The 23,111-nt window shown below is 43.1% G+C and overlaps 1 protein-coding gene and 1 pseudogene across 4 annotated transcripts in view; one reads left to right on the top strand and one right to left on the bottom strand.

Annotated features, from left to right (window-relative positions):
• LOC308332542 (disintegrin and metalloproteinase domain-containing protein 11-like) overlaps window positions 1-22,531 on the bottom strand; it is a 62,749-nt gene extending 40,218 nt beyond the window's left edge. For all 3 annotated transcript variants that reach the window (XM_080788496.1, XM_080788495.1, XM_080788497.1), the window contains exons 1-4: window positions 21,815-22,531; window positions 18,725-18,888; window positions 11,727-11,803; window positions 10,839-10,905 (exon numbers count right to left, since the gene is read on the bottom strand). In XM_080788496.1, the coding sequence (XP_080644622.1) occupies window positions 10,839-10,905; window positions 11,727-11,803; window positions 18,725-18,888; window positions 21,815-21,896 (390 nt within the window). In that variant the 5' untranslated portion in view covers window positions 21,897-22,531. The remainder of the gene's footprint in view (window positions 1-10,838; window positions 10,906-11,726; window positions 11,804-18,724; window positions 18,889-21,814) is intronic.
• LOC308332544 lies at window positions 14,770-15,196 on the top strand (annotated as a pseudogene). Its single transcript has one exon. The product of its transcript is annotated as an uncharacterized misc_RNA (transcript).
• Window positions 22,532-23,111: the final 580 nt, after the last annotated feature.

The raw sequence follows: 23,111 nt of genomic DNA, 5'->3' as shown, positions 1-23,111 counted from the left end.
GGAGCTCACTGTCTGACACTGAGGTCACTTTCACCAGGGAAAACAAAAGAGACATACCGGTGAATCAGAATCAGCTTTCTGATTTCAGAAGTAAAACAGTTGGTGAAATTAGTTTTTGTTCATAGTTCCAAACATGTCATTTTTTCAGAAAAAAATGGAAGGAGAGAGAGGGGGGGGGGTCAAGGTAGGAAAGAATTGATCGCTTTTGCCACAAAAGAAAATGTTTCAGATATTTAGAAGCTTGTTTCACAGACGGCACACTCCCATAGGCCAGGGTGATGAAGATGGATAAATACTGTAGATTTCATAATGCAACTTCAAGACAAAATCTCTTAGACTTTGCTGACATCCAGTGCATCTCGTGAATACATTTGACATGATCACTGTAATCCAGACTTTTGCCAGACTATTGGTTTCCTGTCTGTCCTGTCTAAACAGAGAGAAAACTGGATGAATCAAATAATCTTATAATTGGTAATTTGGTAACCTGTGTATCAATACATTCATCTTATTTGATGATCTGATATGGTGTTTTTGCCATTACAGTACGTTACACACACACACACACACACACATGGCTGCATGCGTGTGTGCATGCGTGCGTGCATGCGTGATACATAAATACACATTAAACATCGCCACTGTTAGACGGAAGTAAGCCTTGTAATGTACGTCCAGGAGGAAAAAAATGATTTAATGCCAGGCCCAAAATAGAGTCACCAGATGGAAAGTGGTACAACGAGTACATTGGCTCCATTTGTATGTATAATAGCAGATCAACCAGCTCACAGATATCTGTATTTCAGCTAGCTAGTCATACCATGAAGTATAATAAAATATGGCATTCATTGCATGGACAAAATGTAAAGACGAAATATGGACACAAAATAGTGTACGTATGAGTCCCCATAATGTGTATATTAGGTGATAACAGGTGAGACAGAAGGAGATATGATTATGACACAAACGCGTCACGACGTCCTTCTGCGAGGCACTGAACTGGCACGGCCAACATCGCTCGTCGTAACCCGCTCCAACATGCCAACGTCAGCCTTAAAAATATGGAAATTGTAAAGCGACACTGTCACGTCCTCAGCTAGCACAGATCGAGGCCGGTCGGCCCGCTAATTGCAAATGTAACTGAATGCAAGGGGTCAGTGTCAAGTTGTTGGTAATGAAGTCTGATAAGTCGCGGCGGACACCGGAGCCGGGACGCCGTTCGTCTGCCTGGCACGCTCTAAAGACCCCGTCTGAGACGACCATTTACATTTTAGGCATTTAGCGGTCGCCTCTTATAGCCAGATAGCAATGTATACAAGTGTAAGATCAGACGTAATTGACGTGACCCCCAAGACGCACGCTATTCAACGAACGCCAGCTTTTTCTGCCAATGGCCCAACTTCGTGGAGTGAACTCCAAAACTCTTTCAAACTGAGCTCCCTGCCATCCTTCGGTTAGTTCAAAGAAATGCTCCAGATCATTTTTCACCGCGATTGCTCCAGCTTCAATTGATCTATCTTACTGTTATGTATAAAGTTCCTTCGTAATTTATCCTGATTTATAATGTTGTTTGATGTATTGTTTTTTTACTGTATTTTGTGTATTGTAACCTCGTCTACATTGAAAATGAGGGCTTGCCCTCAACTGTATTTCCGAGTATAAATAAAGGTGATGATGATGAACTACAGTAGGATGCCAGGTATACGTCATCAAGTCTACTGTATAACGTTCTGTCTACAGCAGTGCTTCTCAAAGCCGGGTTCTGGGGTCATTGGGTGGGTTCCAGCCGGGTTTTGGGGTAATTGGGTGGGTTCTGGGGTCATTGGGTGGGTCATTGGGTGGTTTGGACGCTGCCATGTAACGCATTGTGAGCTTGTAGATCTGCTATTTCCAAAAGGTTAAAATACATTTGAAAACTTGAAATGAGACATTCTGCATAGAGAGTACTTTCTACTTTTGGTATTCTAAGTAAATTTTTATACCGATACGCTAGTACGTTCACTCAAGTACATTTCGAATTCCGGAATTTTACTTGTAGGCCTACAGAGCTACCAACCTGCACACATTTTGTGTACCAACCACGCAAATATACGCCTAGAATTGCGTGGTTGGTACACAAAATGTGTGCAGGTTGGTAGCTCTGCTATAGTATTTCTATATTGCAGTATTAATACTTTTACTGAAGTATAAAATGTGAGTACTTTTTACACCACTGCTTACGGCTGAGAGTGTACTAATGTGTACATTCTCCACAGCCACCATGAGGCCAGTTTGGGGGCGCAGGGTCTTCCTTAATTCCTACTAGGACTCTAGGAGTATGCGTGCAAACTAAGTTTCACGCCGATTGGTCCAATGGTACCAGAGATTTAGCTGTTCACAGACTGTAACCGAGATCTCCTATACTTATAGGGGACGGTCAGGGGAGTCTATAAGGGCTCGTATTCAGCGAGGCCTTATAGCCTAAGGATCTGTATTTCTTCTTAGGCGCTGGGGAGGGAACGGAGCTGGTCACGTTTGAGTCTAAAGTCTGTCTCTAGATACCTCTTATAGTCTTAATGATGTACTAACTCTGCTCTACTGCTCTGCTCACCATACTATATAGGGTGAAGTCATGGCTTGACATCACGCTGTCGAGCGTTTCCGTGGCAACACAGACGGATGGACTGACTCACCGGGCCAAAAACCTAATCCCTCGCCTTCGGCCGTTGCGGCCTGGCAGGGATATAAATATGAGATGGAAGGAAGGAGGAGCGCTGGGGGGTGAGGTAGAGTCTAGGGGATTTCAGCATTAGTTCAAACATTTGCATCGATGGCAATTGATTTAAAAAAAAGTTAAAATACCAGATCTACAAAGCACATAACGATGTGAGCTTGTAGATCGGACACTTTCAAAATGTTTTAAAATGTATAAACTCTTTTGAAAATAGCAGATCTGATAGCAGATTTGTAATAATAATCAAGATCTACAAAGTAACTAAAGTTTTCAAATAATTGTAGTGCAGTAAAAATACAATATTTGCCTCTAGGGTGTAGTGGAGTAGAAGTAAAAGTACTGGAAATCGGAAATACTCGCGCAAGTGAAGTACACATAACTAAATGTTGTACTGAAGTACAGTACTTAAGTAAATGTACTTCTGGGTGAGTCTCAAACAGAATCTTGGCACCCCCCTCTGTTCTCTTATCTGTTATGATGATGATGACATTATCTGGGGCATTACAGGCAGCTCTGGGATAATAATAAAACAATCAATTGTGTACCCTTTAGGTGTACATTTCTACACACCTGGGTTTCATCCAGTGAGGGGGGCTATTAATAAAGCAGCCCCCAGGGAGTGGCTGGCCTGGGATCAGTGTCTTACTCAAGGATCGTTGACACCAAGCCGCGAGGGAGGGTCGATCGGACAGGGCCGCACTGACTGGGGATCAGTGATGAGGGTCGATCGGACAGGGCCGCACTGACTGGGGATCAGTGATGAGGGTCGATCGGACAGGGCCGCACTGACTGGGGATCAGTGATGAGGGTCGATCGGACAGGGCCGCACTGACTGGGGATCAGTGATGAGGGTCGATCGGACAGGGCCGCACTGACTGGGGATCAGTGATGAGGGTCGATCGGACAGGGCCGCACTGACTGGGGATCAGTGATGAGGGTCGATCGGACAGGGCCGCACTGACTGGGGATCAGTGATGAGGGTCGATCGGACAGGGCCGCACTGACTGGGGATCAGTGATGAGGGTCGATCGGACAGGGCCACACTGACTGGGGATCAGTGATGAGGGTCGATCGGACAGGGCCGCACTGACTGGGGATCAGTGATGAGGGTCGATCGGACAGGGCCGCACTGACTGACACCTGTACTCCTGGTTGTTGAACCATGCTGGGAAAGTTAATTTTAGTTACTTATTTCAATTAGATCTGAGGCAATTATTTTATTAATTTGACTAAATGTTGGTATTATATTGATATTATGGTCTTTATGTATTGACATCTGAAGAATGAACACAGGTAAAATGATTGCATTATTTTCTCTTACACCATTTGTAGAATACAATTAAAGAACATTTAAGTATATTTGTGTATACAGTATATAAGTATGTATATTTGCACACACACACACACACACACACACACACACACACACGCGCCATTGACAATGATGGGAAGATTTACGTCATAATGTGCCTCATTACATCATATTGTCTCTTTAATGTTAATGGCGTTTAATGTTTGTGTTAGCACCGTTTGTTTTACATCACCATCACATCACCTAATCAACATGAGTTAGACTTTAATATATTAGCGCCCCTCAGTTCACACGGGTGTGATTCTTATGTCCAATATGGATAGTTCATGCCATCGTATGTCATCAGTATACAGTATGCCCATATCGCTCAGATCGGCAGCTATACTCAACCGAATCTCCCCATATGCCCGTATATAGGCATAACAGTCGGATCCGAGGTTCTGGTCAATCGTAACTAACTACCTATATGCTTATATACTGTAGACATCAATCGGATGTCAATTGGATATGGACGCTTCTATAGCTTGGCTCCCTGAGTCCCTGGTCAATTATATTTTAATTCATTCTTGAAAATGACTTATTTTGCGATGTATTTTTCCCCAACAGTTGGGGGGGGAAGCTTAAATTATTCATTATAGTCTATAAAGCTATGAAATTAGTACCGGTATTTGCTGGCCATTGATATAAACGCTGCCAAGTGACCTTTCCATTCCTATAGCTCTGAATAGCAGTCGGGCACTGCACTCCCTGGATCCTGGCGATACACAACCCAGTTTGAGGGCGATCGGTTCGAGAAATACGCCAAGGGCAGGCAGGCAGGCAGGCAGGCGCGCACGCACGCACGCGCACACGCACACGCACACACGCACGCACGCACGCACGCACGCACGCACGCACGCACGCACGCGCGCACACACACACACACACACACACACACACACACACACACACACACACACACACACACACACACACACACACACACACACACACACACACACACACACACACACACACACACACACACACACACACACACACACACACACACACACACACACACACACACACACACACACACACACACACACACACACACACACACACAGTGTAATTTAGAGAAGGATCAGATGAATGTCTAAATGTAGAATCAGCCTGAATTGACCCCATGGTTCCATGGTCCATCAGTGGTGGAAAAAGTACGGTACTCAAATTTTGCACTCAAGTAAAAGTATCAATACTGCAATGTAGAAACACTTATTGGTACAAGTTTGGTAATGTACTGTATGTATGTACTAGAGTATTGGCATCAAAAAAAGTACCTAAAGTAAAAGTACTCATTCAGAATGTCCTGTTTCACAAGTCTCATGTCTAAAATTCATGAGTTGTAGATGGTCCGAAATGTATTATGTTTTGTAATAATAATCAAAATCTTCAAAGTAACTAGTAATACGGTTTCAAATAATTGTAGTGGAATAAAAGTGCAATATTTGCCATCTTTGATATATTGCTCTGCGAAGCACTGGTGTATGAACCTCACATAGGGAGTCTTGACTGGTAGCTACTTAACACATTATGAGCCGAGATCAGATTCTAAAAATGTCTGTTTGAAAATGACAGTTTTCTGAAAAAGCTATGTTTCTATGTCAGTCGTTCTTTTGATTTTTCAAAAATAGCAGACCTACAAGCTCGTAGCGCGCCACTCGGTGGCGCGCTATGAGCTTGTAGATCTGCTATTTTTCAATAGCTAAAGCACAACATAATGCTAACACCAAAAGGGGTTCCCGCCCAAAATGACTTAACACATTATGAGCTCACATGCGGTGAGTCAGCATCCTCAGCCTGCGTGGTGTAAAATCAATGTTTCCGTGTTCCACCTCACATTACAGCGCTGGAAGACAGGACGATAACTTTGAAGGCAAAGTGCAATGACATATTCTATTCAGAGTGGAATTACAGTACAATACAAGGTCTGCTAAGAGGATGAAACCAGAAAAGCCTTTCGGCTTGTCGTTTCCATTGGTGTCCTCACGTACTCAATTCATTGTCTCATGTGAAACTAATCTACAGATGGTATATATACCCTAGTCTAGTGTAAAATTAATACAGGTTGTATATTCTAGAGTATAGAGTAGGACTAATATTCAGGTGTTGTTACCAACAAGATATTAATGAGGGAATACCAAGGGTGAGCGTGAAATCACAGCCAGGAGAAAGAGTCTATAGCAGGACAACAGCCAAAGGCATCAAGTGCTGCCAGCAAGCAAATCAGTTCAGTGAGAACCAACACACGGGCATCGGTCACGAGGTCGTCCCACATTAACATACGTGGACATACCCAAGAAAAGAAGGGGACTGCTCATAAGTCCGACCTCCCGTTATTAGTCCAACCTACGTGGTCGGTTAACCCATTTTGGGCGGGAACCCCTTTTGGTGTTAGCATTATGTTGTGCTTTAGCCATTGAAAAATAGCAGATCTACAAGCTCATAGCGTGCCGAGTGGCACGCTACGAGCTTGTAGGTCTGCTATTTTTGAAAAATCGAAGAGCGACTGACATAGAAACATAGCTTTTTCAGAAAACTCTCAGAGTCATCCTGGAGAGCCGGGATGACTTTAAGCAACGATGGAGGCTTGTCTGAGCACGACCTAGAGACCTATTCCACGAGGGTGCCTTCTGTAAGTCTATAGTTAAGTTGACATGCTATAAATAAACCATCCATGCCATGGTGCTTGTGGAAACACAGAGACCATGTGACGTCTTCTCAGCATTATCTGTTTAAGTGTTTATAGCGAGAGAGACTATGACGGGTCGATTCAGCTCCGTCAGCCTCTGCCTTCCCTTTCTCTGTCTGTGGGCAGAGAGGACAAATAGACTTTAGCCATTCCTTCCAATTAGAGAGGAAGAGCGCAGCACTTACGGCAGGACAGGGAGGAGAATAAGTTAAAGGACAGGACTACAGGGCTCTAAGTGAGGGAAATCTAATTGCCTGGCACGTCAGCGCGCACCCCGACCAGAGGATTACGTGTCCTGTGCACGAGCCGCAGGAAATAGTCACTCACATGTGCATGCACACATGCATGTGCACAGTTATGTTATCGGCTTATATTTCCCCAGGTTCCTCTTTCTACTATTTATTCATTGCGATATTCATATCCATATGGAATGGAAACAAGCCTGTGTTTATCTAGCATCAGTATTATAATGACTCAAATATTAAATAATTTGCATATCAGCACCGCAGGCCCCCCACCGCCTCAAGACATTGTGGTACTGCAGCTAAAACTGCTTCAAAGTCCAGAAAGAAATGACTCAAACCATTAGAAATAAGTTTGAAGGACATAGACAATATGATATTAAATATTAAAAACAGTTTTTTACACAGTTTTTTTTACACAAGCGTAAACGGTCCAGGAACCCCCTCAAGGACCACTGGTTGAGAACCACTGAGAACCCCCCAGTACCACTGGTTCAGAACCGCAGCTATACACAGTCAGGTAGAGGGTTCTTGGCCATTACAGGATACGTATCTGCACATCTCTAAAGTAACAATTTAAGGACTTTTTACTTTAAGACCTTTTGAGTGGTGCTAGCCGATCCAAGTTGACATTTGACCGTGTGTGTTTGTCTGTTTATATCCAGCACAGGAATAGCCCATATATGGTCATGTGCATATGGGGCCGACCGACCAAACCTTAAATGTATTTAACGACTACAAACCTTAATGAACGTAACTCATCAAAGGCACCGCTCACTTCACACTGGGTTTGATTGTTTTATCTCCATTACACAGATATGTATTTTCCCCATTTACCTACCCATGTGCCTGCCTGCCCCTAAGGGTACACATAGCCCCGTTTGAGGAGCAGTGAAATAGGCCACACTACATGATGAAGCACTGCAGTAGTAGTGATATATACTGTAACTGACTAGACTGACTGCAGGCCTGGCTCATAACATATCTCCTCTTTGTGGATGTGACATTACATATAATGGCCGAGCAGAGTGCACGTTCTCTCTCAGTTGTCACGGATAGTAACTCTCTCTGATTGAATCATAGCCATTACTGGAGGTCATTGTATCTGAAAACTGCAGTGGTGGAAAAGGTACTCAAATGTTTTACTTAAGTAAAGGTATCAATAATACTGCAATATAGAAATACGCCGTCTGAAATATAGAATGTACTCGGGTAAAAGTGCAAGAGTATTGGCATCAAAATGCACTTAAAGTACCAAAAGTAAAAGTACTCATTTCAAGTTTTCAAATGTAGGCTATAACAATCTTTTGAAAATAGCAGATCTCCAAGTGACGCATTGTGAGCGTGTAGATCTGCTAGAGTGGAAGTAAAAGTACTGGAAATTGGAAATACTCAAGTAAAGTAAAAAAATATATCTCAAAATTGTACTTAAGTATAGTACTTAAGTAAATGTATTTGGTTACTTTACTCCACTGTCTGAAACTACACTACGTCTTCCATCTTGGTACAACAACCCCCTGGATATTGCATACTCATACCAATGGAGCACAAACACTTAACCTCCACAGACAGAATCGTTGAATATGACACCATCACATCTGATCAAATTAAAGAGGCTGGAGTTGATGTTTTTTTGCAGAGCTTAATGGAGAGAGGGAGAGGAGGGGAGGGGAGGGGAGGGGAGGGGAGGGGAAGGGGACGTGACGTGGTTCTTTTTGGCACACGGCCAATGAGGTGTTACCATGCTAACTTGCAGGCAGACAAGTCATCAGGGCTCGTTTCCTTTTTCGAGTCCAAGTCTTGAGAGTCCACACCCCTGAATACAGGGTGTTCCTTTAGATTTTGACTTGCCCTTTGGTGGGCCTTGGGGACAAAAAGTTTGAAAACCACTAGTGTAGTAGACGTCCCGGAACGCTCGACCTTGACAAAGCGAGTAAGCGTAATGGCATCTCTCCACTTTCACTAAACTCGCATCATGCCAAACAGCTATTCCTGTCAGAAGGAACAGGATAGCTCATTGCCTGTCATATAGGATTTCTCTCCTTCCCTCCCTATCTGGAAAAGGACCAGGCAGTGAACAGAGAGACCCAGGGCTGCACGTGAGACAGGACAGTGCAATGTGTACCCATTATAGTGATAGGACAGTGGTTTCAAAAGCTTATAGCTCCAGACGCAAAAGGCCCACTGTTTGGAAAACACACGCGCGCACGCACACACACACACACACACACACACACACACACACACACACACACAGGATGATGTGCTTGTGGCAGTTTAGCGCAGCACACGGAGGTCACTCAAGGCATCGCACACATCAGAACAGATTTAGACACAATGGAGGTGGGGCTAACCACAGCTGAAAGATGAGGATAGAGGATGCCACAGACAGCACACATCCGAGGTAGCTTAAAAGGAAACTGGAGTGAAAGTGCTACTGTAAGGGAGAAGAATGAGAATCCACTATCCAGTAATGGCTGCCGTTCCCTGGGATTGTCCACAATAATTAGCCCTTCACTAAGTCCCTCCCCAAACCATCCTTGTCCAATAGGCACGTTGGCAGCGAAGAAAGCTTGACCTGCATAGAAAACTATTTTATTTATTTATTTATTCAGCTTTCAAAAATGTTACGTTACAAAATGTACTATATTTACGTGTGAATTATAAAAAGATCATGGCTAACATAGCCTATAGACGATTTTGCTTCCGGTCCCAGCCTTGTTGGTCTAAAAGCTCAGAATGAAAAGATCTCGGCAGGGGCTCAATTAATCAACCTACCTACCTACCTACCTACCGGTTTTATTTGTGGAAGGGAAGTACTGTTCATACCTTTACTAGACTGAATAGTATCTTATAACAGCTGCTGCTCTACTACTGCTGTGCATTGCAAAATAATAAATAAACAACAACATTTACACTTGTATTGTAAAAAATAATATGTCAACTGTCCACTAATAAGCAAGCACAACCGTTGCAGAAACGGATGAAATCAAGGTTTGTGAAGGACACGGATATTTGCGTGTCCGACCTACAGCACAGTACAGCGTGTACCCCAAGCCGTGACCCCATATTTAATTCAATTGCCCTTCAGGCTGTGTGTCATTGAGATTGTTCCCCTACAAGACAGCTGGGGGGGGGGGTGAGACAGCCCATGGACTAATAAAAAGGTTGACAGACAACAAAAGGCAAGGAGTGAATTTATGGGGAGTTCAATAAAAATAAATAAATCAAAATGGAAATGGGATGGAGTCAGTCCAATTCATAGTTTGTCCGTTCCGTGATGGGTGTCGCCTCGCACAGAGAATAGCAGACAGACAAGCCACAGCGGGTCGCATCCACAACGCGTTGTGGGCTTGTAGCTCTATGCTATTCTCGGCACGCAACACTGAACATAAATTAGGCTTTACGAGTGTGGTGATGTGTGAGTCTCACCCCCAATAGCACGTAGATAACAAAATGCCCATATGAGCAATTTGTGCCTCCCATTTTGTGTGTGTGTGCCTGCCTGCCTGAAAGTATATCCAAGGATACATGTGTGGTAGTCACACAATTAATCTAAATGTACAAAGCTGCATATGCGTGTGTGCGTGCATGTGTGCATATGTCAGCTTCTTCTAACAGAAGACCTCTTATCGTGGTCCACTAAATCCTTCACAGTGCACCACACGTTTCACAAAACGCAAAACGGCAATTTCTTTATCACTGTCACACTGTGCCATGAGAATAATAATTACATACACATCTATGAGGAACAAGTAGTGGAAAATGAGCAGCAGGTGACATGAAGGTTTTTGGTTCAAACTGAGCACATTTTTGGGTTAAGCCAGTCAGTCCTACCGTGTTCTGAGAGGGTTTTCCGTCCTGGTCAAAGTGACGCTCCACGTAGTTAGAGGACAGAAGGTCACTGGCGAGGAAGAGGAGAGACCACAATGAAAAACTTTAGCTATTGAAAAAAGGCAGATATACAAGCTTGTAGAACTGCTATTTTAGGAAAAAGGTGAAAACGTGTTCTTTCACAGTACATATCTTTGCTTCTGGAGGTCCCCTGAAACAAAATATTTTCAGATGGGGCTTGGCTGCCAAAGTGCCAAACACGTATAATTTTGGGGGTCTGAGTGGCGCGCTATGAGCTTGTAGATCTGCTATTTTTTGAAAAATCAAAGAACGAATGACATAGGTAGAAACATAGCTTTTTCAGAAAACTGTCAGGATGTAGAAGACATTTGTAGAGTCTCAGGTCTTAAGGTCCTACTTTGTCGTACAATAGTGACATTTTAAACTTTGTCGTACAATAGTGACATTTTAACAGTGAAAGGTTTTGGACATACAAGGTTTCCGGAAGACCGCAACAATGTCTATTGTTGAGTGAGGGAAGGACTGACGGGAAGTCCAACCCTTCAGTCAGAGACATTTGATTAGTTCATTGAATGATATCTGCAGAATAGAGTAGATGTGATGATAACTGTTCATCTGCACATCCAGAGGGGGTGATATTGTAGTTTTAAATACCCATTTAAGTTTTAATTGATCATTTATCAAATATACATATTTAATTGAAATGGCAGAGAAATACACAGAGTAAATACACAGACCCGGCCCAACTAGCTGGTAGCTAATCAATAGATTAGTGTACTGGAAAGGCATTTATATAAAACAAATATCCTATATTGATATAGGCCATTAGAGTGAGTGAGTGAGTGAGTGAGTGAGTGAGTGAGTATTTACTGGTTCAGATCCAGGTCCAGGATAAAAGATTTGCCATAGGCCTCCACCAAGAAGCTGATCTGGGCCAGATGGACAGGCTGGAGGGGGAGAGGGAGAGAGGGAGAGAGAGAGAGAGACATGCAGTTAATTTAAAAACATAACCGTAGAGCACCAGCACTCTGTACAGTAGAAGGAACAGCCATCTTGGAATGAAACCAGCTTTGCATCAACAGATGGTGTTTAGGCTATTTTAGGATTTATAAAAAAAAGTGTTGATGAAAAAAGTTAGATAATTGATATTTGCAAACCTAGTCCTATACTGTATATCATTCCTATCAGTCATAATATCCACACAAACATCTCCCGTCACGTGTGCGAGGCAGGAGGTTTAGGACCCAAATGCAGACAGAACAGCAGAGGAGCTCAAATGCAACAGTTTATTTAACAAAAACTCAAATAGGAACGGAACACACAGTCTATAACTTACTATGAAGAACTAACAAAGTGAAATACAGGGGATTATATATATATATATAGACACAGTCACAGGGTTAACCAAACGCATGTATAACTCAAAGACAATCTACACACTATAGGCTAGACACTAACAGGACACAGTAGAGGAAACCAGGAGACAAACCATAATACTACAAAATAAGGTATACTATACATGGGTCAAATAAACTGGAAACAAGAAAAACACGATACTACAAAATCACAGTAAAGTAAAAACACTGACACCAGATGCTTTCCCGGTTTTAATTGGTTAAGGGTGGTGCATCGGACAGCTCAGGCTTATATAAATAATGTATCATAGAATTTATTTATTTATGTTGTTTTGTTTTCGGGCATAACATTATGCTAATTCGTCTGGCCATTCTGAGCCTTGGGCCGGCCCAGTTAGGGACGGCCTAAATGTTCAGGCCCATTGAGAACTATTGAGAACTATCTACTGTGGGTCTTCACAGACATACAGTAGATATCACAACCGTGAAACACGGCCAATTGTGTTTGTTTAAGAGCACCTGACAAAGCTGGTGGGTCAAGACTCAAGAGTCAGTCAATGGAAACGGCCATTTATGTGACAATGACAAACGGCTGACCCAGATGAAGGCGTCTGGCAATTGAGTCTTGACTGAGTGTGGGGTTTCTTTAACTTCCTTCAAGTGTTATGTATCCAGACATTTACACTGCACAAGATGTGTATTGGTGTGCATTACCGGCTTCTACCGATCTTTCCGTTAGCTGCCATTTAGTGGCCATTGGCCCGACTACATGTTCAATTGACCTTGTTGTTTTCCACTTTGTTAGCTTGCAGATCTTTTTTTTAAACAGTGTCTACCAGGTCTGATGGGGCCTCAGTCTTCTTTCACTATCAAGCTGGGCGAAGAACCTGGAGCGCTTTCTGTTCTGAATGCACAGGTCATGTGAACTGCACCAACTGTTTACTTCCACAACTGTTCCTTTCAGAAGGGTCCTTTTGGAGGGGTCACAGAGGCTATTGAAAATAGCAGATCTGTTGACTTGTGAGCTTGTAGATCTGCCAATTTTGAAAAATATGAAGAAAAACCACCTCATCAGGAACCACAGAATCTGCGGTCTGTGATCTGATGATTCAATCAGTTTGACAGTGAGACACATTATCCAATCAACATTGTTTGATTGGCCTACTTGGTGGGCAATGCTCTCTCACTGAAAACATACTGTGGGATATGCATGCCTGTAGTACGGCTCAGGTATGTATGCACGTGAATGCTTGTGAGTGTTCAAAGTACATTCACATGCACTAACATCCACTCTGTCTTTTGGAGTGTCTATCTGTCTGAAAATAATCTCACAAACTTGTTTTTATATGGTATTTCTCTGGGTATGCAGAAAAACAAAACAAAAAAGATTCTCCTTAACTGGAAATTAGACTATGTACCAACGCATGTGATCTGGATAAGAGTTGATGAATGTTTTGCATTTGGAAAAGCAATAACAGGACTCACATCTTCACTGAAATTTGGAATCCTGAAATATAGTTTTTCATGAGAAATGAACAAACGGTAGGCCTATAAATGATATATTCCCTATTGCTGTACATACTGTAGTGTATGTAACCTTCTCCTTATTAATGCTGGAGTCTGCATATTTTGTGATTGTGAACCTACTTGATGCTGAAAGGAGATATGAGATATACGATATATGAATGTTGTACTCAGTGTTTTTATATAAATAGAAATAGGATTTGCTGGCTCTTACTGTACATCACATTCCACAGGAAAATCAGAGCACTTGTTTGAGCCAGAAAACCCCAGACCACAGAAAATCTACTCGATGTTAAAAGTTCGGTTTTTTGGGGGTGCAATTGAGCTCAGAAAACCTAAAAAGAAATACACACAATCCGTTTAAAACAAAAGCACTGCAAAGCATCGAGTATCGATGCTTCTATTTTCAAGTGCATACAACACAACTCAATATCTGTTGTTGCCACAGCACCATCTAAGCCCCATGCCATGTCTTACATACATGGCAAATGTTCCTTGAATTGAAAGGCGATTGCAAGGTGATTTAGCGCACACAGGCCTACATCAAAATCCATGCGTGTGTCTGTCTGGAGCTAATCTGGCAACTGCTTGCGGTCTGTGGCGCTAACCACAAATCATTTTGCACACACTGTCACTATAGGAACAGAATCACACTAATGTTTGTTCACATACAGTACAGTGTAATCTGCACTTTCTGAAATATATAACTTTTTTGTGTCGGGAGCAATCAATCAGTTTACAATGACAGTGACAAATCTCACGATCCAATGATTCACTCAGTGCGCGTTGTTTGATTGTCCACACATAGGCTACACAGAGTTACAGACTCTGGGAGGAACTATAAATGTTTAGGCTGCAATGTAGTATAAAAGTCTCTGTTTCACAAATATTTCAGTACATACTTTGAGGTGAACCCGTTTTGTGCTTTGATTGATCCTCCTCACTTCCTAAAAAGAAACTTTGACATTTTCTCTTCAAGGGAGTGAATCTGTACATGGGATCCAACTTTTGGATTCTTCTACATCTAGATCAAAATGGCTGACCAGCTGACAGGGGAACAGATCGCAGAGTTCAAGGCGTTATTTTCACTTATTGACAGGGACGGCGATGGCTTCATCAGCTCTCTGGGTCAGAACCCTACGGAGGTAGAACTGCAGTACATGATCAATTCAGTGGATGCAGACGGCAACGGTGTGATAGACTTTTCAGAGTTCCTGACATTGATGTCCGCAAAGACGAAGGTGTTGAAGGACACCGATATCCAGGAGTCGATCAGAGAAACGTGCCTTTGACAAGGACTGTAATAAATTCATCAGTGCTTCTGAGCTGCGCCATGTGATGACACAACTGGGAGAGAAGTTGACTGATGACGAAGTTGATGAGGTGATCAGAGAAGCAGACATTGACGGTGATGGACAAATCAGCTATGAAGAGTTTGTACAACTGGTGAAAGCGAAGTGAAGGCCATGTGCAGATTGATCAGTGCCACATATCTTGTGCACATTGCCATTAGACAAACGTAGAAACCAACAAAAGTTTTTGCATTATTTGATAATGTATTTGATGTTGAATATTGATTTTCCTAATTGTTTTATGTATATATTTCTTGTGCAGCACTTTGGAAATATTGTGTTGATGAAATGTGCTATATAAATAAATTGGATTGATTGTATATGTGCTATTTTTGATAAGCCAACGCTAAAATAGAGCGTTGGCTGAGCATGTCGGTACAGTTTGCCAGTCACAGCCTGGGCTTGATGGAAACACCAGCCCTTGTGGAAAGAACATTGGGTTTTTATTTTCATGTCTCCTGTCCAGTAAGGCTGTGTGAGTGACTCCAGACTTTATTCTCAAGGTCACACGTCATCATATCCACTGACCGGTCGGCCTATGGCTGACTGATGGTGTCATGGAGGTAACAGGAGGTGTGAAATATCATCTAATGTGGTGAAATGGAGGCACAGGGGGGGCTGGGTCCAGGCATTGTCTGACCTGTCAGGGCATCTCGTTAGGGTTACGATGGGGGAGGTGATGTTAACCGCACTGCACGACAGAGGTGAGTGAGTGAGTGTGCAACTGTGCAATGCACACAAAACACACCCACAACACTGACCTCAGGTCTGAGGACAGTGGATATGATTTTGAACCCTGTTGAAGCTGGCAGTCAGGTGGGTTCGAGGCAGGTCATCAACCCAGCCATTTGGGATATGGTATGGATATAGTCGATTTCAGAGGATTTAACAAGCAGATAAACCCAAACTATACATTATTCCAAATTGACATTATTCCATACCCCTGTGTGGCTGTGATTGAACTGTGAAAAGATTTACAATATTTGCTTATGCAAATGGACAATTCTAAAATTGTTCAACTAGCCGATCTACATTGACACGTTGTGAGCTTGTAGATTGGCTACTTGAACTATCCAAAAAACGTTTTTCAAAATAGTGCAAAAAAGGCAAAGAGGTTTAGGAATATGGGTGAAAATAGGGCCCTACACAGTGGATATATAGGGGCCTTACCCCTGCGCCCACCCACACAAATGAAATGAACGCTTGATGATGGCTCTTTGGTCTTGTCTTTGGTCGAATGACCTGCTGCAACATGGCTGGACTGGAGTCTGGACTGACTGAACCACACAGACCACTACATCTTTGACCCGGGTGATGGCGTTGAAGGAGCGGACCTACCACGCCGGCAGTGGACCCTACTGAACCGCCTGCGCACTGGAGTCGGCTGCTTCAAATCAGCAATGAAGAGCTGGGGCTTGGCGGACAGTGCAGCATGCGAGTGCGGCGAGCCTGAGCAATCTGGCGAGCACATAATTAACACCTGCCCCCTGTACAGACCTCCTTCCTCGGAGGCCGGCCTCTTCCACGTGGGACCAGAGACAAGGGTGTGGCTACTCGATACTGAGTTGCACATTTGGGGATGATACACAAAAGAAGAAGAAGAACCACAGACGCAGACAAGCACCGTCTGGACGACACGTTTACTGACTTAATGACCCCAGCCACGTCTCCGGTTCAAACGGTAACGGTAGACTGGCATCACATGGTTTTCGCGCCTTTGTTTTAATTAAATGATTTCCTCAACATGGTGGCTGGCAAACAGTTAAGCTATCTAGTTGACTCTTGAGTGCAAGTTGATACGGTCGGTGCACAGACTCCCTGTGTGTGTGTGTGACACTGAATGGGAAATTGACAAAAGCGATCTTTATAATCTTAATACTTAGGCTGTGGCACAAACCAACTATTTTATAAGAACAATATTGATGTAACTAAGAGATTCGACGAGTTAGCTATATTTTATATACAGAATAGAAAAGGAATAAGCTAAAGTCGTGATGCGACATTTTCTGGTTTTTTCTGGTTTAGTCTCTTAGCGCTCCGCTGTTAGTCCAGAACGGAGTAGCTGACACTTTCTGGAGTGTGTGTGTGTGTGTGTGTGTGTAGTGGCAGAACACGTGTCGACCGTGTGTCGTGTGTGTGCAGCATTATATGAAGAGCGTGATGTGACTGGCTTGAGCGTTGGCATTACAGCGTTACTGTGCGTTTGCATAGTATTAAAGTGATATTTGAAATGAGGGGTCAAGTAATTTGCCATTGACATGGCCTGAAAGTTTGTACGGAAGAAATTATTCCGTAAAAAGTCCATAGACACACATAACATCACTGGCGTCACACACAAAGCCAGTTTTAGGAGGGGCTAGCGCCCCTCAAAAAAGTATACCGGTATATCAAATAATGCAAATACTTTAGCGGATTTCTACGTTTGTCTAATGGCAGTGTGCAGTGTTTGATCCATGTGTCAAACAATAAGTTTAGCAAAAAAGTGTGATGATCTAAAAAAGGATCATATAGGTTGTTACTTGTTGAGCTGTGGAACCGCATCTTTCAGGAGCTGTCACAAAGTATCCCATGGGAGTTGTGTTGGAACAAATTGTGAGGCAATAGTACAGGCTCGGCTCCAGGAGCTGTCATGATAATGATAAGGGGGCACACATCATTTTGATATAGTAAAACAATGTAAACTGAGGGGGCAGAATTTGCAACTAAAACACTCTTGGTAAAGGTCCTGAGGGACCGAAACGTCATGTCAATGCTTTCAAATTAAAAACATTGATGCTTTTTGTTCATTAATTCTTTGTTCAAATGTAAAAGTATGCTTAATTTGTTACTGTCCAGTGCACCTGCATTCTGAAGTAAGTGGATGTGAGAATATTTCCTATGCAGAAGCAGATTAACCACATGAACCCAGCGCTCGTATAGATGTGCTATTTTCACTAGTGTTCTGGGGCAACACGATAGCTGAGTGGTTATAGAGCACATACCACATGGGCTCCAATTCCTTACAGCGGTTTGATTTCCAGCCAGCCTTACCCCTTACTCCCCTCTCTCTCCGTGTTTCCTGCCTCTCCACCCAATACAGGCATATCTATCAAATTTTAATGATTGCTTGAGGGAATAACGTTGTTTGAGACTTTCTCTCAGTCTCTTACTCGAACACAATCACTTTTGTAATTGTGTGCTCTCTGACACAGCTATAGGTTCTAAGGCAATGGTTTTCAACCAGTGGTCCGGGTTCCAGGTGGTCACCAGCTAAATGATGGAGAGTTGGTAACTAAGGGTACAGGCTTTAGTTCAGACATACTATTGGTCCAACTGTCATTAGACTGACAACCTACCTCAAACCCTAACCTAACCCTAACCGCAAGCACGGAGCAGCGCATGTTCCACCGCATGTCCAACCATTGTTTCTGCATGTCGGTCCGTGTGTTTAATGTTCTGCATGTGCATCCCGGTAACCAAATGGACCCTTATAGATCTCTTACTCTTGAGAGTGTAAAATGAAACCCAAACGGGTCCATTTGGTTTCATTTAATCATTTTACACTCTCAAGAGTTAAATTATCGTTAAACATCTGCATTACTTAATTTACTTGGTAAGGTACCTCTCATTATTTATGGAACAGATGTATCAGACTCACCTGCACTCCTGTGGTGAGGTTTTTGACTCGTGTGTCCAGGCGGGCGTGGGGCAGCTCGCCATCAGAGTGGATCTGCTGTACGAGCCGTTTGGGCTGCACAACGACCTGGGCAGGAGACAGGGGATCTGCCTCCAGCTGGCCATCCCATTCCCACAGACTCAGACCTGCAGGCAGAAGTTAACACACAGGGCTGCTGAGACCAGATTCTACAAATGTCTTCGACAGTTTTCTGAATGAAAAATGATGTAGCTAATTGGCCGCCTACCCTGAAAATATGTTGTTCCAGGGACCCCCAGGTTAAGGATTAACCTGTGATGTCAGACAGATACTTTTTATTTGTGTTTTTTCTATGCACTTGGTCATTAAGGTCCACAGAATTAGAGGTCTGCTCTGCCGGAAACATCACGAAATAAAAGTTGTGTAACTTTTAGTTAAGTCATTTTGTATACTGTAAAGTTGCCCGAATGGCCAAGGCTCCAAGAACAGTCAGATCATGTAGGTTAAGGGTTTTTATTCTCCCCAAACTCCTCCACTAACCTCCAGACAGTTTTCTTCAGTGCAAAGACAATAATTCACATAGCAAAAGTACAAAATGACACACTGGCCAGAAATAGACCAATGAAATAAATACACATACACAACTGAACAAGACCAAATAAGATGAGAACTCTCTTCAGGTTAAACCTTGGTCACAAAAGGCCCTGTAGCTCTCCCTCAGGACTGTTACCCGTGTTCAAGCCCACAACCAACTGACTCGTTTGTCCCTGCAGCCTCCCTTAAATAGGAGTGGATCCTACTACAGGACAGAATCAATTAACAACATTTCTTCTCAATAACTACTTATAAATAAATACTTCCATAAAGAATGAATTGTATAAAAGTAACCTAAACATACTAAAGATGTGTTACAGTTAAACAAATATAAATAAGCATGAAAACTCAATTACCATTACTCAAAGCATAAGAAGAACACCCCTCCCCTGCACAGCACTTGGCCCCTTCCTAATCAAGGGAAATGCCACCAGCAGTGCAGGAGAAACAATTAGCAAACCATCAGTTTAAAACATTAGTCCTTTCATGTTATAGAGAGCAGTTTTATGTATACGGTATATAGGGCACGGGTTGTCCCATGACATATACCACACCAATACCATAGACATAGACAACCAATATAATAAGGCAACATTTTATCATATTCTAAGTAGCATGTGACATGTCAAACTAGGAGATTTTCATGATTCTGAATCCATTCTAAGCATTATGCACGAAAAACACTCTTTGGCCTAAAACGGCGATAGCAGTCATCACAAATGTGCATAAGGCCGAAGTTTGGCCAAGGAGTGTTTTTCGTGCAAGACTAATGCTTGGAATGGATTCAGAATCATGAAAACCACCTAGTTTGACATGTCACATGCTACTTAGAGTATGATGAATTTTTGCCTTATATTGGTTGTCTATATGGTGAGGTATACAAAAATGGTCATAACTTTTTTTCACGATATTTCCGGCAGAGCAGACCTCTCATTATGTGGACCTTAATGACCAAATGAATAGAAAAAGTACAAATAAAAAGTATGTCATGACATCACAGGTCCTTTCAAATTTCAGATGGCTGGCTCCCCGACTATTAGGGTTTGGGGAGGGTGTGACTGTTGGTATGTGTAACCATAAAATATATTGGGGCAAAAATGCTCCATTGAAATGAGAGCTTAGCCTATAGTGATGGCAAAAATGTACCCCACCAGCCAATAGATCATAAATGACTTGATATTTCCTCGAGGGAATCCTCACATACTGTAGCCATGGGGTGACATTGCAGTAGAAACAGAATATGTGATTAATTTAAAACAAAAAAAGAAAGACAACACAGTGACAAAAAATATATGAATAGCCTACTGTAGGGCTAGATTAATATTATAGTATGCTTGCTACTATAGTGTCGCCGGCCCTTCTTGCTTTCCAAGAACAAATGTACAAGCTCCTTATGTGAGCTTGTAGATCTGTTCTCGTCACAATCACGCAACACAATGACGCACCCATTTGAACCCGGGTCTTCTGTCCCGTGTGGGGCATCATTTCATGTCTCAGGGGATGAAGGCAATTGCCACTCCTTAGTGTTCACATTTAACCTCAAATTAAATTCAGTTATTGTATGCATTGCATTTTCTCCAACTATGTACTGTATGTTGTTGACACATGACATGTTATACTGTGTAGATCGATATGCTGTAGGCCTACTAAGCATTGTCTTGTCTGCAAGAAACGCCCACAGTTCTCAAAGTGGGCTCTGGGGACCCACAGTGGTCCTTGAAGTGGTTTGAGCCGGGTTCCTCAGCTAAATTAATTAATATATAGCACTTTGATACTACACTTCGGCTATTTGAAAATAGCCTAACTAAAAGCTTGTAAATGTTACTTATTTCTGGCGCGCACGCACACCTTCTCTTCTGCCCTGCACAAAATATTTTCGGGTATGTGGTCCCTGACCAAATAGGCGTACATATCAATTTGCCTTCATTTGGGGCGTCATGAAAATGTCTGAGAATCAATATTTATGTGCCCTAGTGCAGTGGTTTTCAACCAATGGTCCGGGTAGCAGTCCTTGAGGGGGTTCAGGTGGTCTCCAGCTAAATGGAGAGTTGGACCCTTATTAGATCTTGTGCAGGGTCCATTTGGAATAATTTTACACTCTCAAGAGTTACATTATTGTTAAACACCACTAGGCTACTTAATTTACAAGAAGTCTACACAATAAAGGTGGTTGCACACTGGACGCGTTTTTCGGATTTCGAAAACGCGCCCATGTGTGCAACCACCTTAAGATCATGTAAAATAGTTCTTATTTTGATCAACGTTTGGCTGTTATGTGTTCTCTCCCATGGCACCAACAACAATACAGCATGGAATTGTGGACAAAATCGTATCCAACGACAAAACATTCTACGTTGTGGTGGTCTGAAAGGCTAAACGTCATCAATGGTGGTCCGTGGTGGCTCAATTGCTGAAAAGAATGGCCCTGCTTGATGTGAAAAATGTAGAAAACCATAAAAAAAAAAACCACATTCTCCATAGTGTGGCTCCGTGTCTCACCTGTGACCGCCCCCGGGCAGCGTGCGCTCAGTGCGGCGAACAGCAGCAGGCAGCAGCAGCAGCAGGTGACAGCAGCCAGCATGATGATGCTTGCTTCTCCACTCTGGCTCTCACATTATAGTCCCCTTGTCGGTCCTCCTCACATGCACAACTGTCAGACACACACACACACACACACACACACACACACACACACACACACACACAGGTGGGCTGGTGGGTGGTAGAAGACGGAGGGGGAGGCAGACACAGGTGGTGGTGGTTTGGTCTGGTCGGTGGTGGACACTGGTGGTCGTGTTGTGGTGGTCGTTGTTGATAATATACCCGGGCACAAACAAAGAGACCGACCGAGGTGGGTGGCTTCAAAAACGCATGTTCTTCTCACAACCTCCTCCTCCTCCCTTTTCTCGTTTCTTCCGAAGGGAATCGTAAAAAAGACATTTGAATGTAGTAGTGGAGGTTCAGTCAGCTCAGTCCCCCGAACAGAAAAGTCGTCATGACATGGTGGTCAGCTGTTTCGCGGGGGTGCGTCTTAAGAAAATGTGTCCGCCGACGAGCGTCTCTCCTCGGCCAGTCGTTCGGCCAACGGCCGCTGCTTGCTTTGCTGCTCGTCTTCTTCAAACGTACATGAATGAATGAATGCGCGCGCGCGAGCGAATTAAGACCAGTTTATATACTTCGTCGCACGGCGGTGTCGCGCGCATTATGAAAATACAAGCTCCCAATACCCATGCAACCAGTGCCAACCACCATACAGCCATTAATTTCAGGGCAGGCGTCGTCAAGAGCATGGGGCGCCAGGGGCGGTCTCCCATCCCTCTCGTCTACTGTTCCATTGGGTACTTATTTTGCCTTGATTGTATATAGAAACCTCTTAAAAAGGGGGGGGGGGGGGGTACCACTACCTACACAACAAATAAGGTAGGCCTAGTGCCTACCTACTAATAGGCTACATTAAAATAGATTACTCTTGTCATTTGACATAGTTTGTATTTTATGATTTCTCTAAAGTATGAAACAGTAAAATCACCCGTGTTCATGTATACACTCAGGGCTGGGCTTACAAGTCATCCGTGTTCATTTAATGCATTTGTACACTCTGGGCTATAAAGAGAGCATTAAGGGTCCATGGACCCTGGCCCTGATGGCCCTCTGGACACAACGCTATGAGGAAAGTGTTGGAGGGCATCAAATGGGTGTCTAGAAAGTAGTTAGGTCAGGTGTTAATAGCTATTAGTCTAGCCTAATTGTTGATCTTGCAGGCTGCCAACAAGGCTGCCAACAAGTAATGCCTTGG

This window comes from Protomyctophum bolini (assembly GCF_963924005.1).
Source record: "Protomyctophum bolini genome assembly, chromosome: 18".
Classification (NCBI taxonomy): Eukaryota; Metazoa; Chordata; class Actinopteri; order Myctophiformes; family Myctophidae; genus Protomyctophum; species Protomyctophum bolini.
Note: the sequence above shows the minus strand (reverse complement) of the source record. Positions and strands in the feature narration are given on the sequence as shown.